The 24,128-nt window shown below is 34.2% G+C and overlaps 2 protein-coding genes across 2 annotated transcripts in view; one reads left to right on the forward strand and one right to left on the reverse strand.

Moving 5' to 3' along the window:
• Positions 1 to 5,308: 5,308 nt before the first annotated feature.
• LOC127499494 (uncharacterized) lies at positions 5,309 to 11,516 on the forward strand. The gene has a single exon (XM_051869852.1). The coding sequence runs from the start codon at positions 6,211 to 6,213 to the stop codon at positions 7,054 to 7,056; it is 846 nt and encodes a 281-aa protein (XP_051725812.1). The 5' UTR covers positions 5,309 to 6,210; the 3' UTR covers positions 7,057 to 11,516.
• Positions 11,517 to 13,165: 1,649 nt separating this feature from the next.
• Positions 13,166 to 24,128, reverse strand: part of LOC127499479 (Golgi apparatus protein 1-like) — a 53,734-nt gene continuing 42,771 nt past the window's right edge. Inside the window, 5 exon segments of the mRNA XM_051869828.1 lie at positions 13,166 to 16,689; positions 17,697 to 17,803; positions 18,233 to 18,353; positions 21,069 to 21,176; positions 23,785 to 23,886. Of these exon segments, the coding sequence (XP_051725788.1) occupies positions 16,522 to 16,689; positions 17,697 to 17,803; positions 18,233 to 18,353; positions 21,069 to 21,176; positions 23,785 to 23,886 (606 nt within the window). The 3' untranslated portion in view covers positions 13,166 to 16,521.

Raw genomic sequence — 24,128 nt, forward strand, 5'->3', positions numbered from 1 at the left:
GAAAGTTTGAAGCGCTACTGTAAAAAGTGCATTTATGTTTAAAATACATCGATTTATTGGTTGAATATTGGGTAGAAATGCAACTGGATACGATATTCAATATAGGCTAATTAATGCAAAATTGTAAACTTGAGCATCAAAACAGAGCGGTTTATTTTAGCAGTCGTCGTTGTTCGGGGATGGACATAAAGATAAATAGGCTTACATTTATAAAATTTCATATTTATGTTTTTAAATTCTATAAATGATTGTCATTAGTGTAGGTACATTATAATTAACAATGTACAGTACACAATGTATCCCAGTGTCTCAAAGCGTTACGTTAAATAAAAACTCATCTGAACCGATTTTAAATCGTGTATATTGAAGATTTTGTAGCCTATAAATAAAAATACACATTATAAATAATAATAATAGTGATAATAAATTATTATTATTATTGTTATTATAAACAAATTAATATAATGTAATTTTACAAAGGAAATAAAATGTCCAGCGTTTTACAATTCAGTGTATAACACATTTAAATAGGGTACATATATAACATATATGAAAAACATCTTTAAGGTAGAGTAAAAGGAGCATGGCATATAAACACAACAACATCTCAATAATAATCGCATCAATATTTTACCAGTAGCACATGGCATATGTTTCATCTGTGCACGAGCAGGAAGAAAATTGTTTCCATTAAAACTTCTACATGAAAGGAGCGAGTGTTGAAGTGTTTTTCACTCTACTTGTGTCTTTTGTCATGATAATTCTTTTGTGTTCTTTGTGAATATATGTGTGTGTGTGTGTGTGTGTGTGTGTGTGTGTCCGTGCACGCGCGTGCTTGAATGGCTGTTGAGCCGTTATGGTCAACGTTTCCGTTTTGTCATAAAAACCGACTCTGCAGTACATAAAGATTTGATCTTACTTCTATGCACGAAATATATTGTTTGGTCTTTTCTAAGTTAAATATGAATTTGCAAATTTTCAAACTGGAGAATCCCAGCGAACACTCATTTACCATGCCTTAAAAAAATAGTCATTTATAAATAGCCTAAATAAATAAAATATCGTATCAAGCTAATGGATAATATGTTTCATATTTTTTGTTTATAATGAGCCAAAAATGTAGGCTATACACTTTCCATTGACCACCGACACACACGCACAGTCATATTCTAAGTTTGTTATGGTCAAAGTTTGATGAGTAAATATTAGCCTATAGGCTATTTGCATAAGGGGGGAAATCTGTATACAATATAAGCTCTTTGTGTTTGTGCATTTAAAAATGCCGTTCCTCACAAAATCTTGGTGCAATAATCTTTTTTCCATGCAATACTAGAGTTTTATCATTTATACACATGCATCAACAGAGCAGCAGAATCATGGTCATTTTCAAGCCCATATAATGACGTTTGCTTGAAAAGCCTTTATGAACAAAAGAGCAGAATTCATCAGCCACAGATGGACCAACAGCTGAAAACAAGTTCTGATTCATGCACCCATCTGCAGGACACACCACTCACTACTGCTTTAGAGAGATTTTGGGTTTGGGCTGATTTTTTTCTGGTTTATAATACTCGTTTTTCTAAATTACAACACTATGCAAACTTAGACTACATCCTGTAAAACAAACAAACTACATCTTATTTAAATAAGCAAATGTAGGCTATTTCGTACGCAAGCAAAAAGATGAAATATGCGGAGCCCCTAAATTGGAGTTAAAAAAAAAAAAAAAAACTAAAAAAAAAAAATCTAATTTTTGCCACACGCTCACCGATCCTCAGAGTGATGATTAAAATGTCTTCCAAGTAAATATATTTGTCATGTAGTCACAATTATAAATCAACTTAAATTTGTCTAGGACTCTCGCAAACTATACAAATGTGTTCGATCAGCATATGACCAGTGTGAGGTGATGACAGAGGCAAGTGCTTCTGCAGCGCCCCCTTATGGCTGCTTTGAAAGTTCAACCGCTTATAAGAACATCCTTTCCTCGCACTGAAGTGAACAATGCATTTAATGTTAATGCCAAAGCCAGCAGAGTATAATCTAATCGATATTAAAATAAAGCCCAAACAATAAATGTATAAAAATACAATAACCAAATGAGAGGCTTTTGGTTGTTTAAATGAATTATTATACAAAGATCAAAGTAATAACATTTATTAGCCTTAAAGACTATATATTTTTACAGACTTTTGAAGTCTAAGGATAAATGACAAAACATGTTACATATTAAATTATATGAGTAGAATAGTTATGATTAATACATGCGATTTTCCTATTCTAACAGCACCTAAATTTACCTGAACTGTTGTTAATGTGATTAAATTATTGTTCTGAAGCTTGTATACATCTCTTACACATCTGCAGATTAATGAAGTCAAATATACCTGCAAGACAGAATTCCTCGCATCTAGAAGCAGAAGCAGCATTAAAATATCTGGCCTATACATTTTTTTTTATTATTATTATTTATTATAGCTCTTCTAAGCTTAGAGATCGGAATATGTTGAGCTCTATTGTATAACCATCTTTTAAATGAAGGATTTGCTTAAATCTTTTATATGGAACAGGTAAATCAAAAATTCAGCTAAATTATTCATACGGACTAGTCTGTAAAATGTGTAAATTTATATGGTTAAGCCAAAGGTGGTTTACATAAATGTGGGAGGCTTGCAGCAAGGCCCGTTTCTTGTTGTAATTTCATGACTCATGCTGGATATATATTTATTTGTAAAACAATACAACACTCCAGAAGCAGCTATCATTTCTGGGAGTCGTTTTTCATGAATGTGGGCCACGGCACAAGCCACTTTGCATAAACACTATTTCTCAGCTTGAAAAAAAAAAGGAATTGGAATAATACATGTCTGCTGGGAAATCCCATTTATGTTCCCAATGTGATACCTGTGTTCAGGATCTTCAGAGGTTGTGAGGATAACAGAACACAAGAGCCCTAAATCCAGTCGCTATTGATCCAGGGTAAAGTTTCAATAGCTGGCAAATCCTTCTGTGGATTTAAATCTTTTGGAAGGAAATTATTAGGATAATCCAAGTGGGAATGTTTAGCCCAGATTTGCTAGATTCTGTATTATAAGCACTACAACTGATGCATTATCCTTAAGAAATGTTTACACTATATTTGTAGGAGTAAAAAAAAATGTGTACATTTTGAGGTGAAATCATACTACTTTGCTGTGATGGATGGATCTGAATGCATTATCCCTTGGATCGTTCCTGCTTGTGTGAATGTGTGCGTATGCATATGTGTTTGTTTATGCACGCGTGTGTGTCTGGCCCGGTGCCAGACCTCTATATGTCTGTGAGCCCCACGGCAGTGCTGGGGGTCACTGTTTTCATTGTGATACAAATGCCACCCTCGTAGATTAATCTAATGTGGGTTAATTACCCCAACATGCTAAACACACACACACACACACACACACACACACACACACAGATATTCCTATCATTATGGGGACATTCCATTGACATAATTATTTTTATACTGTACAAACTGCATATTCTCTATATATCTTTACCCCTAAACCTACCCTTCACTTACTGCATTTTTACATTTTCAGAAAACATCATCATTTAGTATGATTTATAAGCCGTTTTCCTCATGGGGACCAAACAAATGTCCTCACAAGGTCAAAAATGACTGGTATTACTATTCTTATGGGGACAATTAGTCTATTATTGTGGACACACACACACACACACACACACACCACTGGATGTGTTTTTAGCAGCATTATTTATTTGCATTATTCCATTTAGATTTGATTTCCTTGTCAAATCACAGATGTTAATTGATTAAATAATGGAATATTTTTGCTACTTTCTATAGACCAAGTTGCCTTTATGTGTTTAATATAAGGATATTTATGTGCATTATTCTAGTTACATGTAATTTCCTCATCTAATGCATATTTAGCTTTTTATCATTGTAAAATTATTCTCATAAAGTAGTAACCAATCAGATACTACACTCTAAAAAATGCTGGGTTAAAAACAACCCAGGTTGGGTTAAATATGGACAAACCCAGCGGTTGGGTTAAATGTTTGCCCAATCTGCTGGGTAGTTTTATTTAACTCGACTATTGATTAAAAATTACGGTATGTCTGGGTTAAAATGAACCCAAAATAGGTTGGAAATTAAAAATCAGACACATAATTACTAGAAGCAACATTAAGGTGAACATTTATTAATAAGCAATTTAATGTTTATTATTTAATTATTATTTATTAATAAATGTTAATTTATAAAACATATTAATAAATGTTAATTTCCAACCTATTTTGAGTACATTTTAGGTGAGCAATATAGTAATTTTTAAACAATAGCTGAGTTAAATTAAACTACCCAGCAGGTTGGGTCAAATATTTAACCCAACCATAGGGTCAAAACAACCCAATTGCTGGGTTTGCTCATATTTCACCCAACATGGGTTATCTTTAACCCAGATTTTTTTAGAGTGTATACTAATTTATTAAATAATGGAATATTTTTGATACTTTCTAAAGGCTAACTAGCCTTTGTGTGTTTATTATAAGGATATTTATGTGCATTATTCTAGTTACATTTGATTTTCTTGTCTAATTTAGCCTTTTTATCATTATAAAATTATCCTAATAAAAGTAGTAATCAACCACAGATATTAATTTATTAAATAATATTTTTACTACTTTCTAAAAACTAACACGATTTTATGCAATACGAGGATATTAAAGGATATTGCAATGAAGCACAACTCTTCCAGATGTATTATTTTTATAAGAAATATCTGGGATAAATAAATTCAGATCCATAACAGCATCTGTAGTATGCTGTCAATCAAAAACAATTGAGTCATCCTGAATTTTGTATAAAAAATGCACTGACAATGCACATTATATTGGTAGTCAAAGGGCATAACTGTTAACGTTGACTGTGGGTTGAGTTGACATTGTCAATATGTTTTAACTTGGAATTAAAGGAATATTCTTAGTTAAATAGAATTCAAAATTCTTTCATTTGAAAGTTTATGTGTACAATGAGAGAAGATGATCATCTCAAAAGACTGCAACACTGGAGCTCTCATCAGAAATACTAACCTTGTAATCAAGTCTATATTTGACTGTTCAGCAATATTACAATTATCACAGTTATCAAAAATAATTATAATGATTTGTGTGTGTGACACGGACAATAAGCACACTGTTGATTTGTGACCAGAACAAATGTCTTTGTTTGTGTTACAGTACAAAAGTCCCATCAGACAGACGCTGCATCTGTTACTACGTCACACCACTGACCCTTGAGCATCACTTCACTCTTGCCTCTTTCTTTGGACACAAATGTCACCCCTCTCCATGTCAACGGGTCTCTCGCTGTCTTAAGACGCTGTTCTTGAGAGCAGTCCTGCAGCGAAAGGGTTTATGGTCTTATAAGGAATTAAGATCCGCCACAAAATTTGAAACTAGCTGCTATCAGTCCTCTTTTGACTAGTAGCATTAGAGACCAGTATTATTCCTCGTTTCATTCTTTTTTAATCTAGATGTCCCTCTACCCCCTCCACCTTCACCCCTCCCTCTCACCCTTAGATGGGACATCTAATAAGCGGTTTCTGTCTAATACTGCTGTTGCCACAGTAACACGTCAGGTGGCTGGTTGATATGGCAACCACGGTCCTCTATTTGAGTTTTTGGAGAGAACGACTGGGGTTCAACACAGAGCCTTTAAAATCTAAAAAGACAGACTGACAAACTCAAATCTTAAATTGCACATTTGCATGTGTAAATGATTCATTGATAGCCCTCTGATTGATAATCAACCTGTCCTACAGCATTCTGTAGTCCAGTCTAAACGAATATAAACTCTCTGGTTTATTATATCCAGAATAAGGCCTTCAGATATGTATAAATATACACATACTAATAATAACATCCTCATTCATCTATGTACATTTAATTAACATTCTCTGTCATTTGGATTTAAAATTATTATTAGCATTTAATGCTGATTTTTGACAGGTTTTGATAGAAAAGGTGCTATTATTAAATACATATAAATATTTATTTTCTAAGATTCAGAAAGCTGCAGTACCTTTTGGAAGATCACGGTAATGACAAGATTTGATATTTTATCTAGTTATTGTATTAGAATCAGTGAATGGGCAAAATATAAACACTTTAAACTCTAAATTAATTCCACAAATAAAGAAAGAAATGCAGGCAGAAACAGAAAGAAATGCAGAAATGCAGAAAGAAAGAAAAACGCAGAAAGAAAGAAAAAAAGAAAGAAGCACAGAAAGAAATAAACGCAGAAAGAGAATGAAATGCAGAAAGAAAGAAAGTAAGAAACGCAGAAATGCAGAAAGAAAGAAACACAGAAAGAAAGAAACGCAGAAACGCAGAAAGAAAGAAAAAACGCAGAAAGAAACGCAGAAAGAAAGAAAGAGAAACGCAGAAAGAAATAAACGCAGAAAGAGAAAGAAATGCAGAAAGAAAGAAACAGAAATGCAGAAAGAAAGAAATGCAGAAAGAAAGAAAGAAACGCAGAAAGATACGCAGAAAGAAAGAAAAACGCAGAAAGAAAGAAAGGCAGAAAGAAAGAAACAAGAAACGCAGAAAGAGGGAAAGAAACGCAGAAAGAGAGAAACGCAGAAAGAGAAACACAGAAACAGAAATAAAGAAACTCAGAAAGAAAGAAACGCAGAAAGAGAAAGAAATGCAGAAAGAAAGAAACAGAAACGCAGAAAGAAAGAAATGCAGAAAGAAAGAAACAGAAAGAAAGAAACGCCGAAAGAAAGAAAGGCAGAAAGAAACACAAGAGAGAAATGCAGAAAGAGAAATGCAGAAAGAGACGCAGAAAGAAAAAAAAACGCAGAAACAGAAATAAAGAAAAACTCAGAAAGGAAGAAACGCAGAAACAAGAAACAGAAAGAAATGCAGAAACGCAGAAAGAAACGCAGAAAGAAAGAAAGAAATTCTGTCGAATGGGGCATTTTGCAGAAAAGTCATCTTAATCTTGCAGTAATGGGGGAAAAAAAAAAAAGAAGAAAAACAAAATAATCACATTTTCTCTCTTCAGAACAAATGTCAAATAGTGGAGACTGAAGCATCTTGATGCTATTCATGGAATTGTAAATCCTTATTTAACCCACCCAATTTCTGCCCTCCATATGACATCCAATGTGCTCTGCAGTTTAAAGCCCTGACTGCTGTCTGTCTGCTGACCCCATGACCTTCACCTCAAACAGCAGCCCGACACCCTGTCTCACAGCGTCTGCTCCTCAAATCTCTCAAAAATCATCAGACAGGACAACCACAAGCCCTCTTCTCTTCCTTGCCTTTTTTTTTTTTTTTCTAAAGGTAAGTCCATTTTGTAAATATATTTCTCTGTTCCTTCATGTGCAAGGCTATTTTCCACTTTGATTGCTTCTTTAATGTCTTTCATATTATACTGTTTCCTGTCATCATTTATAATCATTCAGTAGGCTATTTTCTGAGAAGACTAGGCCTTATGTCTGGCGTTAATAGATAGCTATACAAAACTAAAGTGTTGCAGCCTGAGAAAATATATGATGTAATAACCTTTTTAAAAAGTCTTTACATTTTAATCACAGTAAGTTCTTTTGCTTTCTTTCTTGTATTTTTCTACCTCTATAAAATGAGCTGCACGTGCTGTGAACATGAACTTGACTGGAAATCGCCGGCCTAAATTGATCGGACAGGATCAGAAAGGTCATTGAATTACTGTGGCGTTTTAATATCATCTTTATATATATGTGAAGTACATTTAGATGATATTATTGCTCTATATTTTCCTTTATATTTGATATCTTTATAAATGTAATTTCACGCGACGTGTTTAAGCAATTTAAATTGTCGGATTTCGCGGGTCAGTGTCAAAAAAGAAAGACAACGACACATCAGTTTGGATACAGTCCGTTCACGTGTGTTGTTGGTTGATATATGATCGAATTATACAGCGTAAGTATATCTGTTAGAAGATAAGCTTGAGAAAATTAGGAATTTTAATGAACAAACGACAGTCCTGATGCGGAAATGTATAGCCTAAATGTTAATTAGCTTCGGAAATTCTCTTCTTATAGGCTACCTGTAAAATTTCATCTCATTTTAAATGTTCAAACTGTTTAACCTCTGTACCACGTGCTGAAATATAATACAGCCTCTTCTGAAGTAAAATGCAGCGTATAATTATGACTCATGGCATATTATAATTTGATATCCAGCCTATGATTCGACAATTAACATTTTAACATTCAAATTGTAGGTAAATCTTTCAAAGTATATTTAAGACGTGATGCCCTTCTGCTTTGAATAATAATAATAATTATTATTATTATGACAAATAATGACTACAAAAATAACTGTTGAAATAAGAATTACCCTTAAAGTCAGTATTTTATAAACTTAAAAAGATTCGTTCGTTCAGACATTCAACCCCATTCTCTTTTACAAACAATTCAGATAATTATAATTCAAAATATATTAATATAAAATTACAATTATCCTTATATTAGCTAGGCTATTATAACTAATACGCTTATATAATTAGGCTATATACTACACAAAATATTTAGCATGAGAGCTCTGCTAAACAGTAGGCTATGCGTAAACAAAAACAGAGGTACCATTTAGAAAATATTCATAATTCACCTCATTAATAAAACCATTTTATGCCGTGAAACCTAAATGTTCGTCATTGTTATTTATTGAATGGTTTCTTATGTAGACGAATCAAAAAGCTGAAGATTATTTGATTCACGAACTCCGATGGTTTTAAACAATCGTAAATTTATCGTCTCAGATTTGTGTCATTTGCATCTTCGCAACATTCATTCGTTCGTTAGAAAGAAACGCAAAGAAATTAGTTACAACGAAAGAACAAAAAAGAGAAAATATCAGTAAGAAGCTTAGGTAAATTTGACATTTGAAAATCTTAAAAACGGAGCCTTATAAAATCCTCTAATGCTTCACATTAAGAACATCCACGTGTCGTTAGATTTAATCGCAAGTTTATAATGAAGTGTACAGTCAGTCTCTGAACTTTATGCATGTCAAACCCTCTTGTCAATGATTTGAAGTCCTGATATCTGGAGCAGACAGTGTCAGAAGAGCTCGTGGTGCAGCAGCTGTTCGGCAGTTCAGACAAAAGGTCAAGTGCATGACCCCAGGACAAAAGCCCAGAGCAGCCCGATGTGTTTATCTGCCCCTCACACACACACACACACACACACTTTATATAACATTGTCCATTTTACACATAGGCTATTGTAATTAAACAAGATTAATATTGCGAACAAATAGCAAATACTAAGCATATTTACACGCTTTTTTCAAGGTTGCTGATAAATATCAACAATGTAAATGTGTTCCTACTTCAAATACAATATCTCCAAAGACATACTATATGCTCAAATTATTTAAACTTTAAGAAGCACGAGAATACAGAGGAATAAAATAATTGTAAAATGAATGGAAATGCATTGTGTTTATTTTAGGCAGACAAGTCTAAATTAATAGCTTAGTAGGCAGATAAACCCGTTTTATTTTTGTTTGTTTTTTAGATAATAGGTTTAGTCAACCACCAATACACATGGCAAAATCAGATTACAGCTATTTAAACCCAAAACCGAAATTCGAGAAACGACAAGGACTGCCACAGACAGGGAAGATTTATAATGGAATTAATTGAGGCCGGATAAGAATGCGTTCTGAAAACGGTCGGTGTTATTGCAACATTTTTTTTATGTATCTAAGATAAACTATATGTTGAGCTACAGTATAAGCTCACTGACAGAGTGAGGAATTACATGAGCTGCTGTTTCATATGAAAACGCTGACAAGAAATGCAAGTGAGCAAAATCTGTACACACACTGCCATCTGCTGGACCAAAGAAGAAATACGTGACGGACAAACAGGCGTAGCTATATCAATCAAATAAGGTCCATAAAAAAGTGAATTACTAAAGATTAGTAACTGCAATTACTCATATGAAAAGTGAATCTGAATGGCACATGAGCATTAATAACTTAGTATATATAAAAAACGTCATACTAGTCATTATTACCACATGATAACATGAAACACAAGGATAACAATCCAATAACTGATCATTTTGATGTAGAGAGGAACAAACAACAATAAACTAAACATGCCAACAGCACTGCAAATAAAACACCAGCAAACAGTCCCAAAATGTAACTATATTATATAACTATTCATGCCCCAGTGCATGCTGGGAAGAGGATGAATTGGACACAAACAGGATATGATTTAAAATCTAAAACATATTCACCAAAATGAATAAAGCCAAAGTAAATCAGTGATGACACTTTGTATGAACTATAATAAAGGAACAGATAATCTAAAAATGAGAATTCTATCACTCACTCACCCTCATGTTGTCTTAAACCCGTGTGACCGTCATTCCTCCATTGGGCACAAAATATGGTCAAGGAATGGGAAGATGATGACTGTCAATTCCAAAAAGTGCCATGAAAAGTAATCCATATAACTGGTGCGCTATCCTCCATTATCAGGGTAATCATCCTGCTGAGCTACCGGACTGACGGGTTAGTTTGCCAACCACAAACTAACTGAAATCACAAAAACAAAATTGATACATGTATTGACACATATAAAATGGAGAAGAACTTGTCCTGAACACCCCTGCCATGGCTTCTCTGTGTGTCCTTAACCAGATTTAAATGTTTGTAAGTAGGCCTAAATGTGACTTGAGAACTCTAGGGAGGCCAAAGTTTATCTTCAAGGTGCTCTTTTTTTAAACACCACACTTAAAATGTCCTTATGACCTGACTGGACTGATATCACTGAAATAATTATATTTCCTGAGACAACAAACTTGTCTCTGCAGTCTGCAACAAACCAAGGCCTTGTACTCAACACAAAAGCGTCAAACTGTTTATAGCCAATTGGATTTATTCTCTGCCTGTCAATCATTGCACACAGTCAGGTGTGCTGACATCGGGTTGGCTGACATGTCTTTGGAGGGCGGGGCTTTTGATAGAGAAAGGGCGGGTCATGAATGCTAGCAAAATGGTAAAGCTAGCAAAAAGACTGAATAAACACGTTTACTTTTATGTGTAGATGCTTTAACGTTACTCGAGATTATTTTGGATGGATTTAGAAACCTATATTATAACTAGAGTGTAGGATATAAACTTATCTATTTGTTTTTTTATTATTAGGCTACTGTATGTGTTTTTTTCGTTTCAGAATGACAGTTTGCAAAGTAAAGAACAATACATTAGGCTATGCGATATTTATTTTATTTGTAAAATACCATATATACATAAAAAGATGTGGGCTTCTTATATTTTATAAATGATCTTAAATTATACATAAAGCTTTTGAAACAACCTAAAAAGTGCTGAAAACGTATGTTTTAAAAGCTATGTTGGCCTAATAACTTGTTCTTGTGGCATTAAATAAAAAAATATATAATATCAAAAATAAAACATGTTCAAAATCGTAATAAAAAACATTTGTGTGGATTCCTTGTCTGTTGGATATTGGCAAGTTTTTTCCCCCTCCATTAATCATTAATCTTATATAAAGTCTATTATATTAGAAAGTGCAGTGTTAAATGATCACTATCTACCTATGGTTTCTATTAAGTTTTATTTTTAATCTATTGCCTGGACATATTCTTAACATCATTGTGTTAAAGACATTGCAGGATACACACTAAACATGGATATAGCCTAGGCCTCTTCTTCTAACTAGCCCACACTTCTACACAGATAGCTAATAAAAGTTTTAACAAAGTTAAAGTTTGCAAAATGTCATGTTTCATTATATGGGCTGATTACATCCATGAAGTTTGGCTGGAAAGGCTGTTTTCCTGAAAAGAAATAAAAATGACGGCTAAACAGCGTAGCCTACAGAATATGCCTGCAGGAGAGATAGTATTGACCTCCTGGTATTTCTGGATGGATGGATGGATGGAAGACGGATGACTAGTAGGTAATAAATTATTTGACGTTTATGGCTGTCCACTTGTTATTTATATCTAAGCCATTCTGGATTGATGTCATTAATCTTTGTCCGTTGGTCCATCACAAACCTTGGCCACATTTTATAAAAGCATTTCAGTCCAAACACCACTAGATGGCAGTAAATGCTACACTTGGTTTATGATCGACTTCACACACAGCTTTCAATGATGCGTATGTCGAAATATGTTTAATAATAGTGTTTAAAATACTAAATAAGTAAGTATTTCACCACTGAGATTTGTATGTTTGGTCACCAACAGTCTAGAATTCAACAACGAACGTTTTAGAACTCTGAAACATTTAAAACGAACAAACACTGAGACGTAAAGTAGCATACCTATTCTCTATTTCCAAGTCACTCATCAAATAAGAATTGATCATGTGACTTTTTGTACAGATAATCAGATGGTCTTGCTTCAGTTGAAGCTCATGATGGATAAATTTCAAATCATGCTGCTCCAGTGCTGCTACTATTAAAGCAAAAGGAGACAAACCACATACTAAGACATTCTGATATTCATGTTATGCCATTTTGAGTACTGGGACTCTCATTATCCAGGTCCTCCTGGGTTACATAAGCCTCTTAATGCAGAGGAAGACTGGCTTTGACTAAGACAAGTGCCTCATTATTTTATGCATAGAGTATTTCATTATCATAATCATTGATGGCAGCAGCCCAAGTGACAGCAATCCTCAGGCCTTCTACAGTTGTATTAGTAATAAGAATTTGAAATAGGTCATCTTTAACCGAACTGAAATGTCATGTTTTTTTGGTTTTCTGCTGGCTGTATTTTTAAGACTGTACTGCTGATCTTCTAATGAGACATCCTAAACTTCTCATCTCTGATTAATTTGTTCTTTAATGGACATGAACTAACAATGAACAATTGCATTTTTATTAACTATAACAAAGATTAATAAATACTGTAACAAATGTATTTCTCATTGTTAGTTAATGCATTCATTAATGGGACCTTATTGTAAAGTGTTACCAAATGAATTAAACAGACACAGCCAGTGAGAAAGTGGTGTTATAATTTTGAAATTTGTGTAGCTTTAGCTGAATAACTGAATTAATATTCAATATACCATATGAATAATAAAAAAAAAAAAAACTGGAGACAAAACAGAATGGTAAGAAAATCTACAGCATTTTATTAAACTGAATTCATCATCTGTACAGAATTAGGGAAATCAACAAAAATCTGATTTGTCACAATGTTAAATGGCAAGATGAAGAAACTGAGAAAATATCACAGCCATAACTTTTTACAATGTTTAGTCAATTTGAAGTTAATAAGAAACTGAATAAAAAAACAAAAACCAAAAACAAAACAAAAAAACACGAAAACATCCAGCAGATGTTGGAGCTGCTTAAGAATCTTGTAGAGGAGCATTTTAAACAAAGCAGGATCATCTTTGGCTCTGCACTGACTGTTGGGAAAATGTGACTGGCAATGTCACTTTTCAGAGTAATGGAATCAGGTTTTGCTCTTGCTTGTGGCTTTAAAAGATGCTTTCAAAATGAGACACACACACACACACACACACACACACACACACACACACACAGACAAACAAACAAACAAACAAACAAACAAGAAACAATGGTCTTTCAACATATGGACTTCTACATTTTGTCATAAGAAAAGGTATTAAAATCTTCCAGGCAAAAAAAAAAAAATTCTTCAAAGAGAAAGCAAGCATTTCTAGTTGCAATAGTTGGAAAGGCTCGATATTCCATGCACATTCTCCAAAACTGTTTAAGAATCACTTGATTTCCAAATCGAACAGAACATTGGCTCACTTTGAGTTTCAAAAGAAAGTGATCAATGACCCATCACAGTCAGCTTTGTGTTTTTTACACGCCAATGACTTCCAATGTGTCAAGTCACCATTATAAACCAGTTATATGTAAAATATTAATTAAAAAAAACAAAAAAACAACATCATCATGATCAGTCTCTAAAAGCATGAATTAGGAGAAATATATTTGGAATAACATTTACTTATCTACAATATATATTCAAATGTGATCATATGATCAGTAAAATTTTACAGTCCAAATTTCAATCAACCAGAAATCTCAGACACTGTCATTTGCACATTAGATCTATTATTTACAGAAGAACATTGAGATCATCAATGCTAGAGGTAAAAGCAGTACGCCTGTGGCCTCTCGAGCTCAAAAATAGAAAAAGAAAAAAGCATTACAACATACAAATCTGTTCCCAAATTTGGGAGTCTGGGATTTTTAAATCTGTTGAAGGGATAGTACACCCAAAAATGAAAATTCTATCATCATATTCATTGGGAACCAAAACTGTTTAGTTACCAACATTCTTCAAAATATATTTTTCTGCGTGCCGCAAAAGAAAGAAATACATACAGATTTAGAATGACATGAGGGTCAGTAAATTATGACAGAATTTTCATTTTTGGGTAAACTGTCCCTTTAATACAAGGATAGTGGACAAATGGATTTCATAGAGCTCTGCACACTCTTTGAGAGACGATATACATAATGCACAATATATTTTCTATAGTGGTACAGCTTCTGTTAAGAAAATTAAATAGGTGAATCTCACAAAACCCCTCAAAATAATAGTGCAAATTTTTACTATATATATATATATATATATATATATATATATATATATAGTCTATTTTTGCAAAAAGCACATTTTTCTCATGTATGAGGGGATACAGAATGAGTTTTGGGGGAAAAGCATGCATGGATCTTTTCGAAAAACCCTATGTCTTCAGCAAATTTTATGCATATAATCATCACAGTTATAATCAAAGTAACTCAGTGACAAATAGACAAAGACAAGTAAGTCATTCCTTTTCATCCTAGAGATGTTTGTGGGTACAGCTTTGAAAAAATACAGAGCCACCATCAGTGGGGACTAATGGACGTTTCCTTTCACTGGTGTGACAGAGAAAGAGAAAAGGCAACATTAGAACATATTTAACTCTGCACACACACACGCGCACACGCACGCACATATTAAACCAAGATCAGCACATTTGTTGTAAACAATAAATAAGGCTTAAGCCAAACATAACAAAACATCAAAAAAGTGCAATCGTCCTGTGAACATTCAAAGTACCTCTGAAAAAAAACATCTAACAGGGTATACAGTCGAGTTCAACCTTGCAAGTTTGGTCCGCAGGAAACTTGGCCCTGGACAATCAAAGCATCTTTAACACAGAACCTTCTCTAAAGGTCTATCTGAATTTCGTACTCTTTGTCTATTAATCCTAATAATTGTGCGAACCGGATGTTTATAATGCTTCAGAACACTCAGATATGTAAGTGAATCACAAAAGAGCAGAGCAGTTTTGAGATATTGAGCTTCAAAGTTTTTGCATTCCATTTGACTTTGTAGACGGAACCTTTTTGTTTTCTAAATAAAAACTTCCAAAAAAAAAAAAAAAAAAAAAAAAAATCACATAACGTAAATAATCTGTCACAGAATTAGTGAATTTGTGAATAACTCAATTTTGACAAAAATGTCAGATAGAACCTTATAATTCCAAGGGGACGATATTTCCCTCCAAAATAAAAATAAATTTTGTTCAAAGTAAACTAAGCATTTTATGACTTTATTTACTTTTGCTGTATTTGTTGTACTACCTTTGCATATTTAAGCCAATTTGTATTACAGTGACCTTTTTAAAACCATAAAATAGTATAAATGAACAATGAGAAACACTATTGAGAATAGTGGGAAATGTGCCGACGTAATGGGCATTTTGGGGGGAAACCATTATGAAAATAATGTCACAATCTACAAAATTTTAATGCAGTGTTTGGTGTTTACTAGGTGTATTCGAATATCATAATCTTTGTAAGTTTACTGCTTGATGTTTAATGTAAAATAAAATGTCTTTTACCTAATAAAGACCACCGTTTCACGTGTCACAATCATTGTAGTTCATCATACTGGACTAGAAAAACCATCTTACCTCCCCAGTGCCAAAACATTCAGGAGACACCCAAAAATCAATCCCACCCAAAGTGGACTAAGATGAAAAAAACACTAGTGATGACTTGTTTGTGAAAACAAAACAAAAACAAATATAAAGATGGCTTCTGAACTTTCATGTAAGCTGCTGTTTAAAGCCCCATCTATGACCACACATTCTCAAGAACTGGAAAAGATACAACAATAAAAATACTGCATTGACACATGACCATATTACAGTCAAGAAGTAAGGCTGCCACTCTCAAAACAAAAACAAAAACCATGTATAATCAAGGCATAATGTCCCAAAACGATCTTGATCCTGTCCGAGAAGCATTTCAAAAGTTTAACGTTTGGATTCAGTGGCTGGGTGGGCTAGAGAGGGTTCCAAACATGGCACCAGCCCACAGAAGGTCCACTGACAGCTCCCAAAGTCTTCGCAGGTGTAAGTACAAAGAACAGCGAGGGCAGGAAATGACGTGTGAAACAGGAGGGGTGGATGGGCGGCATCCTCGCTCTACCTGTCTTTCAGCTCTCTGGTCACACGTTTGGTGATGCGGCCACACAGCAGCCCCACAAGGAAGAGGATGGACACAGCCAGTGCAATCACGAACAAGATGTAGTTCTTGGAAGGTGACGTCATGACTTGCACAGCGAGGTCCGAGAAACCTTCAGCTGGTGCCACCTGGGAAATCACATACCAGAACTCATAATAAGGAAGTGACTTTGTCCATAGAAATTAGCTTAACCTGACATAACATCCTTTAGGCAACATTCTCAAAGTGAAAATTTGTTAATAAATAACCATTAATAATAATAATAATAATAATAATAATAATAATAGTTTATATATAATATAATGCATATATTTATTATTAATAATAATACTAATACTAATATAACAACAAAGAAAATGTATTGTAATATAATAATTTCTTGTTCTAATAATAATAACAACTATTTTAATATTATTTATTAAATTATTAATATTTATTAAATTATTAATATTAATCATAATTTTTAATACTATTATTATGATATTAATATATAAATATAAATAATTTTTTTTAAATATAAATTATAATTTATATAAAATCTAAATTATATTTTAATATTATTATAAATATCTACATTATAATAAATTATAATAAAATTAATTTAATAAGAAAATATATTATATTTAAAAGTATTATTTTATATATATATATATATATATATATATATATATATTAATAAGACTTATTTAAATATATATTTTCTTATTAAATTAATAATTCATTTCATTATAATGTATTATTATAACAGATATTTATAATATTAAAATTGAATTAATATTTTATTAATAATATAAATAATTTATTTTAACAATTTCTTACTATTGTTATTACATTAATAATTGGTGCTGTGAAATCGATTAATCGCGATTAATCACATCTAACAAAAGTTTATATATATATGTGTGTGTGTGTGTGTGTGTGTGTGTGTGTGTGAGTGAGTGAGTGAGTGTGTAGATTCGTATTTAAACAGCACTAAAAAAAATAAATAATAATAAATACATATTTTTTAATGCAAAGGGGCATCTTTTAGTGCTTGAGGCTGGACTTGTATGTAGTAATTATGTTTAAGAAAAGTTATGAAATAATTATTTAGATCTCCATTTGGACAGCTAGTTAAATGTGTTCGTGTACTGACCTTCGCTGCATAGCCCCACATGTCTATGCGGTCCTGTAATCTTCTCTTACATTCAGGCTGTAGACGCACCTGCTTGTCCTGCAGAGCTTCCATCAAACAGGACATTTCTGGGAAAAGAGTACAAACACAGGGAGTCAGAAGCTCCAAATTGCAGAGTTTAGATGAAGAAGAAAAAAACAACACACTATAATCACACCATCTGTCAAGTTCCACATATTTCTTCCTCTCTTTCTACCAACACAGAAACAAGGTCTCTAAAATAGACCCTCAACCCAGTTATCTTGACTAGCCATCATAAATTAAACAACATGAAATTGTATTTATGATGCATTTAACTGTGAATAAGGAAAATTCAGTGTGAAATTATGTAGGATGGGAGTTCTTTTCCGAATGAGAAGCTACTGAACACATGACAATCAGAAGATATTTTGGGGTTTAATATGCAGATATGTGAAGCAAGAAAATAACATCTTTAAAAGTATTGGTGTATATTGTGAATTTACAAAATATATACATACAATATAGTGAATACTCACGTCTGCCCCTTCCAGGGTTGATGGCTGCACAGTGGTGTTTCAAATCCAGAGCACAGGCTGTGTGCAAGACAGGATCCACAAATATGTCTGCTTTGCTTTCTTTGAGCATGTTCAACACCTCCTACACATGAAGAAGAGGACGAAATGAGCGAAACGCGGACACTAAACCTGTACGTCTAACTATTATAGATGTGTGTGAGCGGACTGTAGCTCATTTCACACGTGAAGCACAAAAGAGCAGCAAAAAAAGCTTGTTTAATTCTTAAAAAAAAAAAACTGGGGTCAGTAAGATTTTTAAATGTGTTGAAAGAAGTCTCTTATGCTCACCAGTACTGCACTTATTTGATTAAAAACAGTAATAATCTGAAACATTAAAATTTAAAATAACCCTTTTAATAACTATTTGAAAAATAACTATTTGAATATATTTTAAAACGTAATTTATTTCTGTGATGGTAAAACTGAATTTTAAGCATCATTACTCCAGGCTTCAGTGTCACATGATCCTTCAGAAATCATTCTAATTTGCTGATTTGCTGCTCAAAAAACATTTATTATTACTATTATCAATGAAAACATTTGACCGTGATACTTTTTTCTTCTTTGATTAATAGAAAGTTCAAAAGAACAACAATTATTTGAAATAGAAATCTTTTATAACATTATAAATGTCACTTATGATCAATTTAATGTGTCCATACTCAAAACTATTAATTTCTTTAAAAAAATTATATATATATATATATATATATATATATATATGTATATGTATGTGTGTGTGTGTATATTATATATATATATATACACACACACACACACACACACACACACACACACACACACAACCCATACACATATATACACACTGCTCAAAAAAAATTAAAGGAATACTTTGAAAACACATCAGATCTCAATGGGGAACAACATGATGCTGGATATTTATACTGATATGAACTGGGTAATGTGTTAGGAACAAAAGGATGCCACATCGTTTGATGGAAATGAAAATGATCAACCTACAGAGGACTGAATTCAAAGACACCCCGAAAATCAAAGTGGAAAAAATGATGCAGCAGGCTAGTCCATTTTGCTGAAATTTCATTGCAGCAACTCAAAATGGTACTCAGTAGTCTGTATGGCCCCCACGTGCTTGTATGCATGCCTGACAACGTCGGGGCATGCTCCTAATGAGACGACAGATGGTGTCCTGGGGTATTTCCTCCCAGATCTAGACCAGGGCATCACTGAGCTCCTGGACAGTCTGAGGTGCAACCTGGTGGCGTCAGATGGACCGAAACATAATGTCCCAGAGATGTTCTATTGGATTTAGGTCAGGCGAGCGTGGGGGGCCATTCAATGGTCTCAATACCTTCATCCTCCAGGAACTGCCTGCATACTCTCACAAAATGAGGCCGGGCATTGTCGTGCACCAAGAGGAACCCAGGACCCACTGCACCAGTGTAAAGTCTGACAATGGGTCCAAGGATTTCATCCCGATACCTAATGGCAGTCAGGGTGCCATTGTCTAGCCTGTAGAGGTCTGTGCGTCCCTCCATGGATATGCCTCCCCAGACCATCACTTTCTGATTGTTTGGTCAGAGACATTCACACCAGTGGCCTGCTGGAGGTAATTTTGTAGGGCTCTGGCAGTGCTCATCCTGTTCCTCCTTGCACAAAGACAAAGACTGGCGCCGCGTTCGTTCCGTAAGTAGAATAAGAAAGGCGTAGGACATACAGCGTAAGCTTTTTGAAGAATACGGAAAGCGGAAGCACGTGCAAGGCGAACATTTGTGTTTATAAAGCTTATACATTTGTATATGACCGATCGTTTCGCTAGATAAGACCCTTATTCCTCGTCTGGTATCGTTTAAAGCCCTTTGAAGCTGCACTGAAACTGTAATTTTGACCTTCAACCGTTTGGAGAGACCATTGAAGTCCACTATAAGGAGAATAATCCTGGAATGTTTTCATCAAAAACCTTAATTTCTTTTTGACCGAAGAAAGCAAGAAATGAACATCTTGGATGACATGGTGTGAGTAAATTATCAGGAAAATTTTATTTGAAAGTGGACTAATCCTTTAAACTACGCCAGAGCGCATACACACCTCACACACCGGATGCCGTGCACAAGGCAGTTGGACATAGTGGTGTATTAGAGGTAAAAAATGATATAAATACTGTTCGGTTTCTTGCACAAACCGATCGTTTCGTGTCTTAGGACATCAATGTGTCGTCACGAGCCGCATGGTTTAATTTGGATTTGTCTGTGCATGTTTTTTTGACTCTTATAGATGGTGTTTCCCATTGACAAGCATTATACGACTGACAGACCGCAACGGTTGGAGTTAAAAATGTGTGTTCTACTGAAGAAACATAGTCACCTACATCTTGGATGCCCTGGGGGTAAGCAGATAAACATCAAATTTTCATTTTTGGGTGAACTATCCCTTTAACTGACCAGATCAATATCCAAGGAGTTTAACTGACTCTGATTAAAAAGTGTTCCTTTATTTTTTTGAGCAGTGTATATGTGAACTGAAGTATTCATATTTCAACATATCTAATATGACCCATGCAGCCAGTCAAAATCTAAAAATGCTCATATTATATTATATATATATATATATATATATATATATATATATATATGAGCATTTTTAGATATATATATACACACACAAACATAAAACAACCACCTATTTGTCTAGTGTGGGAATCTCAACTGATCAAAAAGGCAGATGTGGGTTTAAAGACACTGATGGTGTTTCCATAGCAACTGATACAGAGGAAACCAGTGTGTAGCAGATGAAGCATGTTTGAGGATGTGTTCTGTACCGTCTTGCACTCCTCTTGTTTAATTTTCAGTAGGTTGTTCTTCAGACACTCCTCCACTTGACCCGTCTGTTCCTGTGCGGCAGCTTCCTCTGCGCACAGCCGCGTGATCTTACACACACACACACAAACAGACACAGACATGTTATGAAGTGACTTAAGATATAAAATCTCCATTTTCTTCCTCAAAAATGTGTCTTGTCTTTGTCTGTTGGCCACCTGCCAGCAGAATATAACAGTCAATTTTCTTTACTGACCCATCAAGAGACCCATTTCACACAGTTTCTGCTTGATTGCTCCATGAGGGCCAATGGCTCATGGAGACCATAAATAAAAGGCTTTTCTCAGACAGCCTGCAGGAGGAGGGTCCCTGTCCCATTGCGTTACAAACAAGCCATTATAATCTGCAACACTCTCTGCTGAATAGCAGATCAAACAGTCCTAATACAATAACAGTTTTCAAAACCTTTCATTAAAACCCATTAGCCTTGGTGCAGCGGCAAGCACAAATTCTTGTGACATAGCATGGAGCAGTTCAGAATGTCATTTCCAGATACAATATTAAAGGTGCAATAGGTGATTCTCTGCAGAAACATTTTGTTATACTGGTTTAAAAATGTATGTTTTTACATTCCCTCACGCACCCTGTTCGTGCAGACATCACACATAATCAGCACGTTTCATGCTATGCAGAGTTTTGGAGGAGGTATGGCTTTGAAGACACTCTGAAGGGATTTGAAAGCTAGCTTGCTATTGCTAGCCGTCTCCAAAAATGTCCTATTGCACCTTTAATTAAGTTCCTGTCATTCTACACTGTCTAGGGGTGACCCTGAATAGTCGACGATTCGATGCTTCGATAGGAGGAGCCTGATTCGACTATCTCACAGTCGAATCTTCGCAGAGGTGTTATGAAACGAGATATGGGGGTGCTCAATATCTGATTTTACGTACCGGTTCTCTCCCAATAGGTTAATATACAGCCATGATAATGCTGTAAATAAAAATGTGAAAAGAAAGAAGCTTTTAATAAATATTTTTAATGTGCATGAATAAATCCAACCACCCCTGTGACAGAGTTAAGTTTCACTTTCCATGATCCGTGACCGACAGAGGGCATCTTGGCGGCAGGGATTAAATCTTTAACAATGTCTGGGATAAGAAAATCTAAAGTGTAGAATTGGATGCACTTTGAAATGGTAAAAGATGATCCAAAAAATGTAAGATGCAAGTTACCACTCAACAACGACAAACACTGTGGCGTGCTTCTGCCGGCCAACGTTAACAAGTTGACTAGAGTACTATTTGAAAAAACTCAAACGGACACGTGCAGATCACGGGAAAGACTGGATTTTTTTCTCTCGATCAGGAGGGGTACAAGTGATTCCAAAACATTTCAGCTGGTTCTAATTTGATTTTTGGATGCTGTGAAAGTTTAGCTAAAAAGACTGCCACTCCAGTTAGCGTTTATTGTCTCTGCAGTTAAAAAGACAAAGTTGACTATTTTGGCTATACTTTCGTTATTTTAATAATTTCTTTAATTTTAATTTATTTATTGATCACTCTGGGTTATCTAATTGAACTATTTGTGGCTTGTGTTTTGAATATATGTTCCCCTGCACTTTAGGCATTTTGCACTTGTGACTTGATTATGACTATTGTATTTTTTAAATAATTTTTATTTATTAGAACGGTATATTCTGTTCTAATTCAATTCTGTAAAGTAATTTTTTATTGTTTTTTGGTGCATCGATGTTGATCAGTTAAAGCTTGCACAGGCAATTTAGCCGATTTAATTTGATTTGTCGACATGTGAAATGCATATCTATCTGCAGTGTGGCCTTTCTGCAGTTATTTATATATATTTTTAAAGTTTATTGATCCAAAATGTTTTTATTAATTTTCTTCTATATCTTTTGTGTAAATGTTTATCCACACTGCCTTTCATTTCAGTTTAAAAAAGATAAAATCATTGTCAGTTTCGTCTAACAATTGACAGGCAGTTTGGTCGCTTTATTAGAAAGTTGTTTCTCTGTGCTGTGTGTGAAAGAAAATAAAAGTTTTCTTAAGGCGCGGGTATAGGCCTTACTTCATTTTCCGCGTCCCGCTCCATCTTGTGCACAGTTGAGCGCGCGAGCCTTTCAAAGTAGCCTATACTCCTTTGGCCTTGAGTGCGGAAAGAGTTTGTGCGCACTATCTAGTGAACTGCTGTTTTTCAAGCACCCCCCAACCCCCCAATTCAAATAAATTGTAGCCTTGGTGAACATGAGAGACTTCTTTTAAAAATTTTACTGACCCCAAAATTTGGAACGGTAGTGTATATTTATGAAGTTAGCTGGTGCTAAACATGGCAGTTTTTTACTTTTTTAAACTGGAAATCTGTGACATTACAGATTAATTTTTCCTATTCACTTGAAAACAGAACTGAAATATTTCTGTAGATTAATCATTAGAGTTATTCTCAGACACCCCCTCACTCTCTCTGTATAGTTCAAAATGAGTGTTTAAACATACTGTTAGATCTCATAAAGATACTGTGTGTTGAAGGCCATGGGCTTTGTTCCTACCTAGACAGCGTTTTAGGTATCATTTTAAACAGTAGGCAGTAAATGATGCTGATTTATATACACAGTTTGGTCAAATTTCAAGTTTTAAGTTCAAATTGTATGTATCCTTTGCAGACAATGCAATCCCAAACTGCAGAGCCTATGTTTCCACTCACCTCATTATTGCAGTGAGCCTGGAGCTGCGGATCGAGCCGGTAGTCGAGTGCTGACTCCTGAAGAATCACTCTGATCTGATCCTCACATTCTCCAGACAACCGCTGAGAACAATGACAATTTTTTAACCAATTTATAATCCATTAAATCAAAATGGGTAATTCTTATTATGGAATATTGCAGTGTTTATTATGAATGATTTATGAGTGCACATCATTTTTTTTTTTTAATCTACATGCCCTCATAACCTGTTATGTGCTTGTGTCATTATTATTTTTTCTTTATATTTCTATATAGCTGTAATTTATTTTTATTCCAGTTTTAATTTAATTTTAGCCCATTTAGG

This window comes from Ctenopharyngodon idella, chromosome 18 (genome assembly GCF_019924925.1).
Source record: "Ctenopharyngodon idella isolate HZGC_01 chromosome 18, HZGC01, whole genome shotgun sequence".
NCBI classification, from domain to species: domain Eukaryota; kingdom Metazoa; phylum Chordata; class Actinopteri; order Cypriniformes; family Xenocyprididae; genus Ctenopharyngodon; species Ctenopharyngodon idella.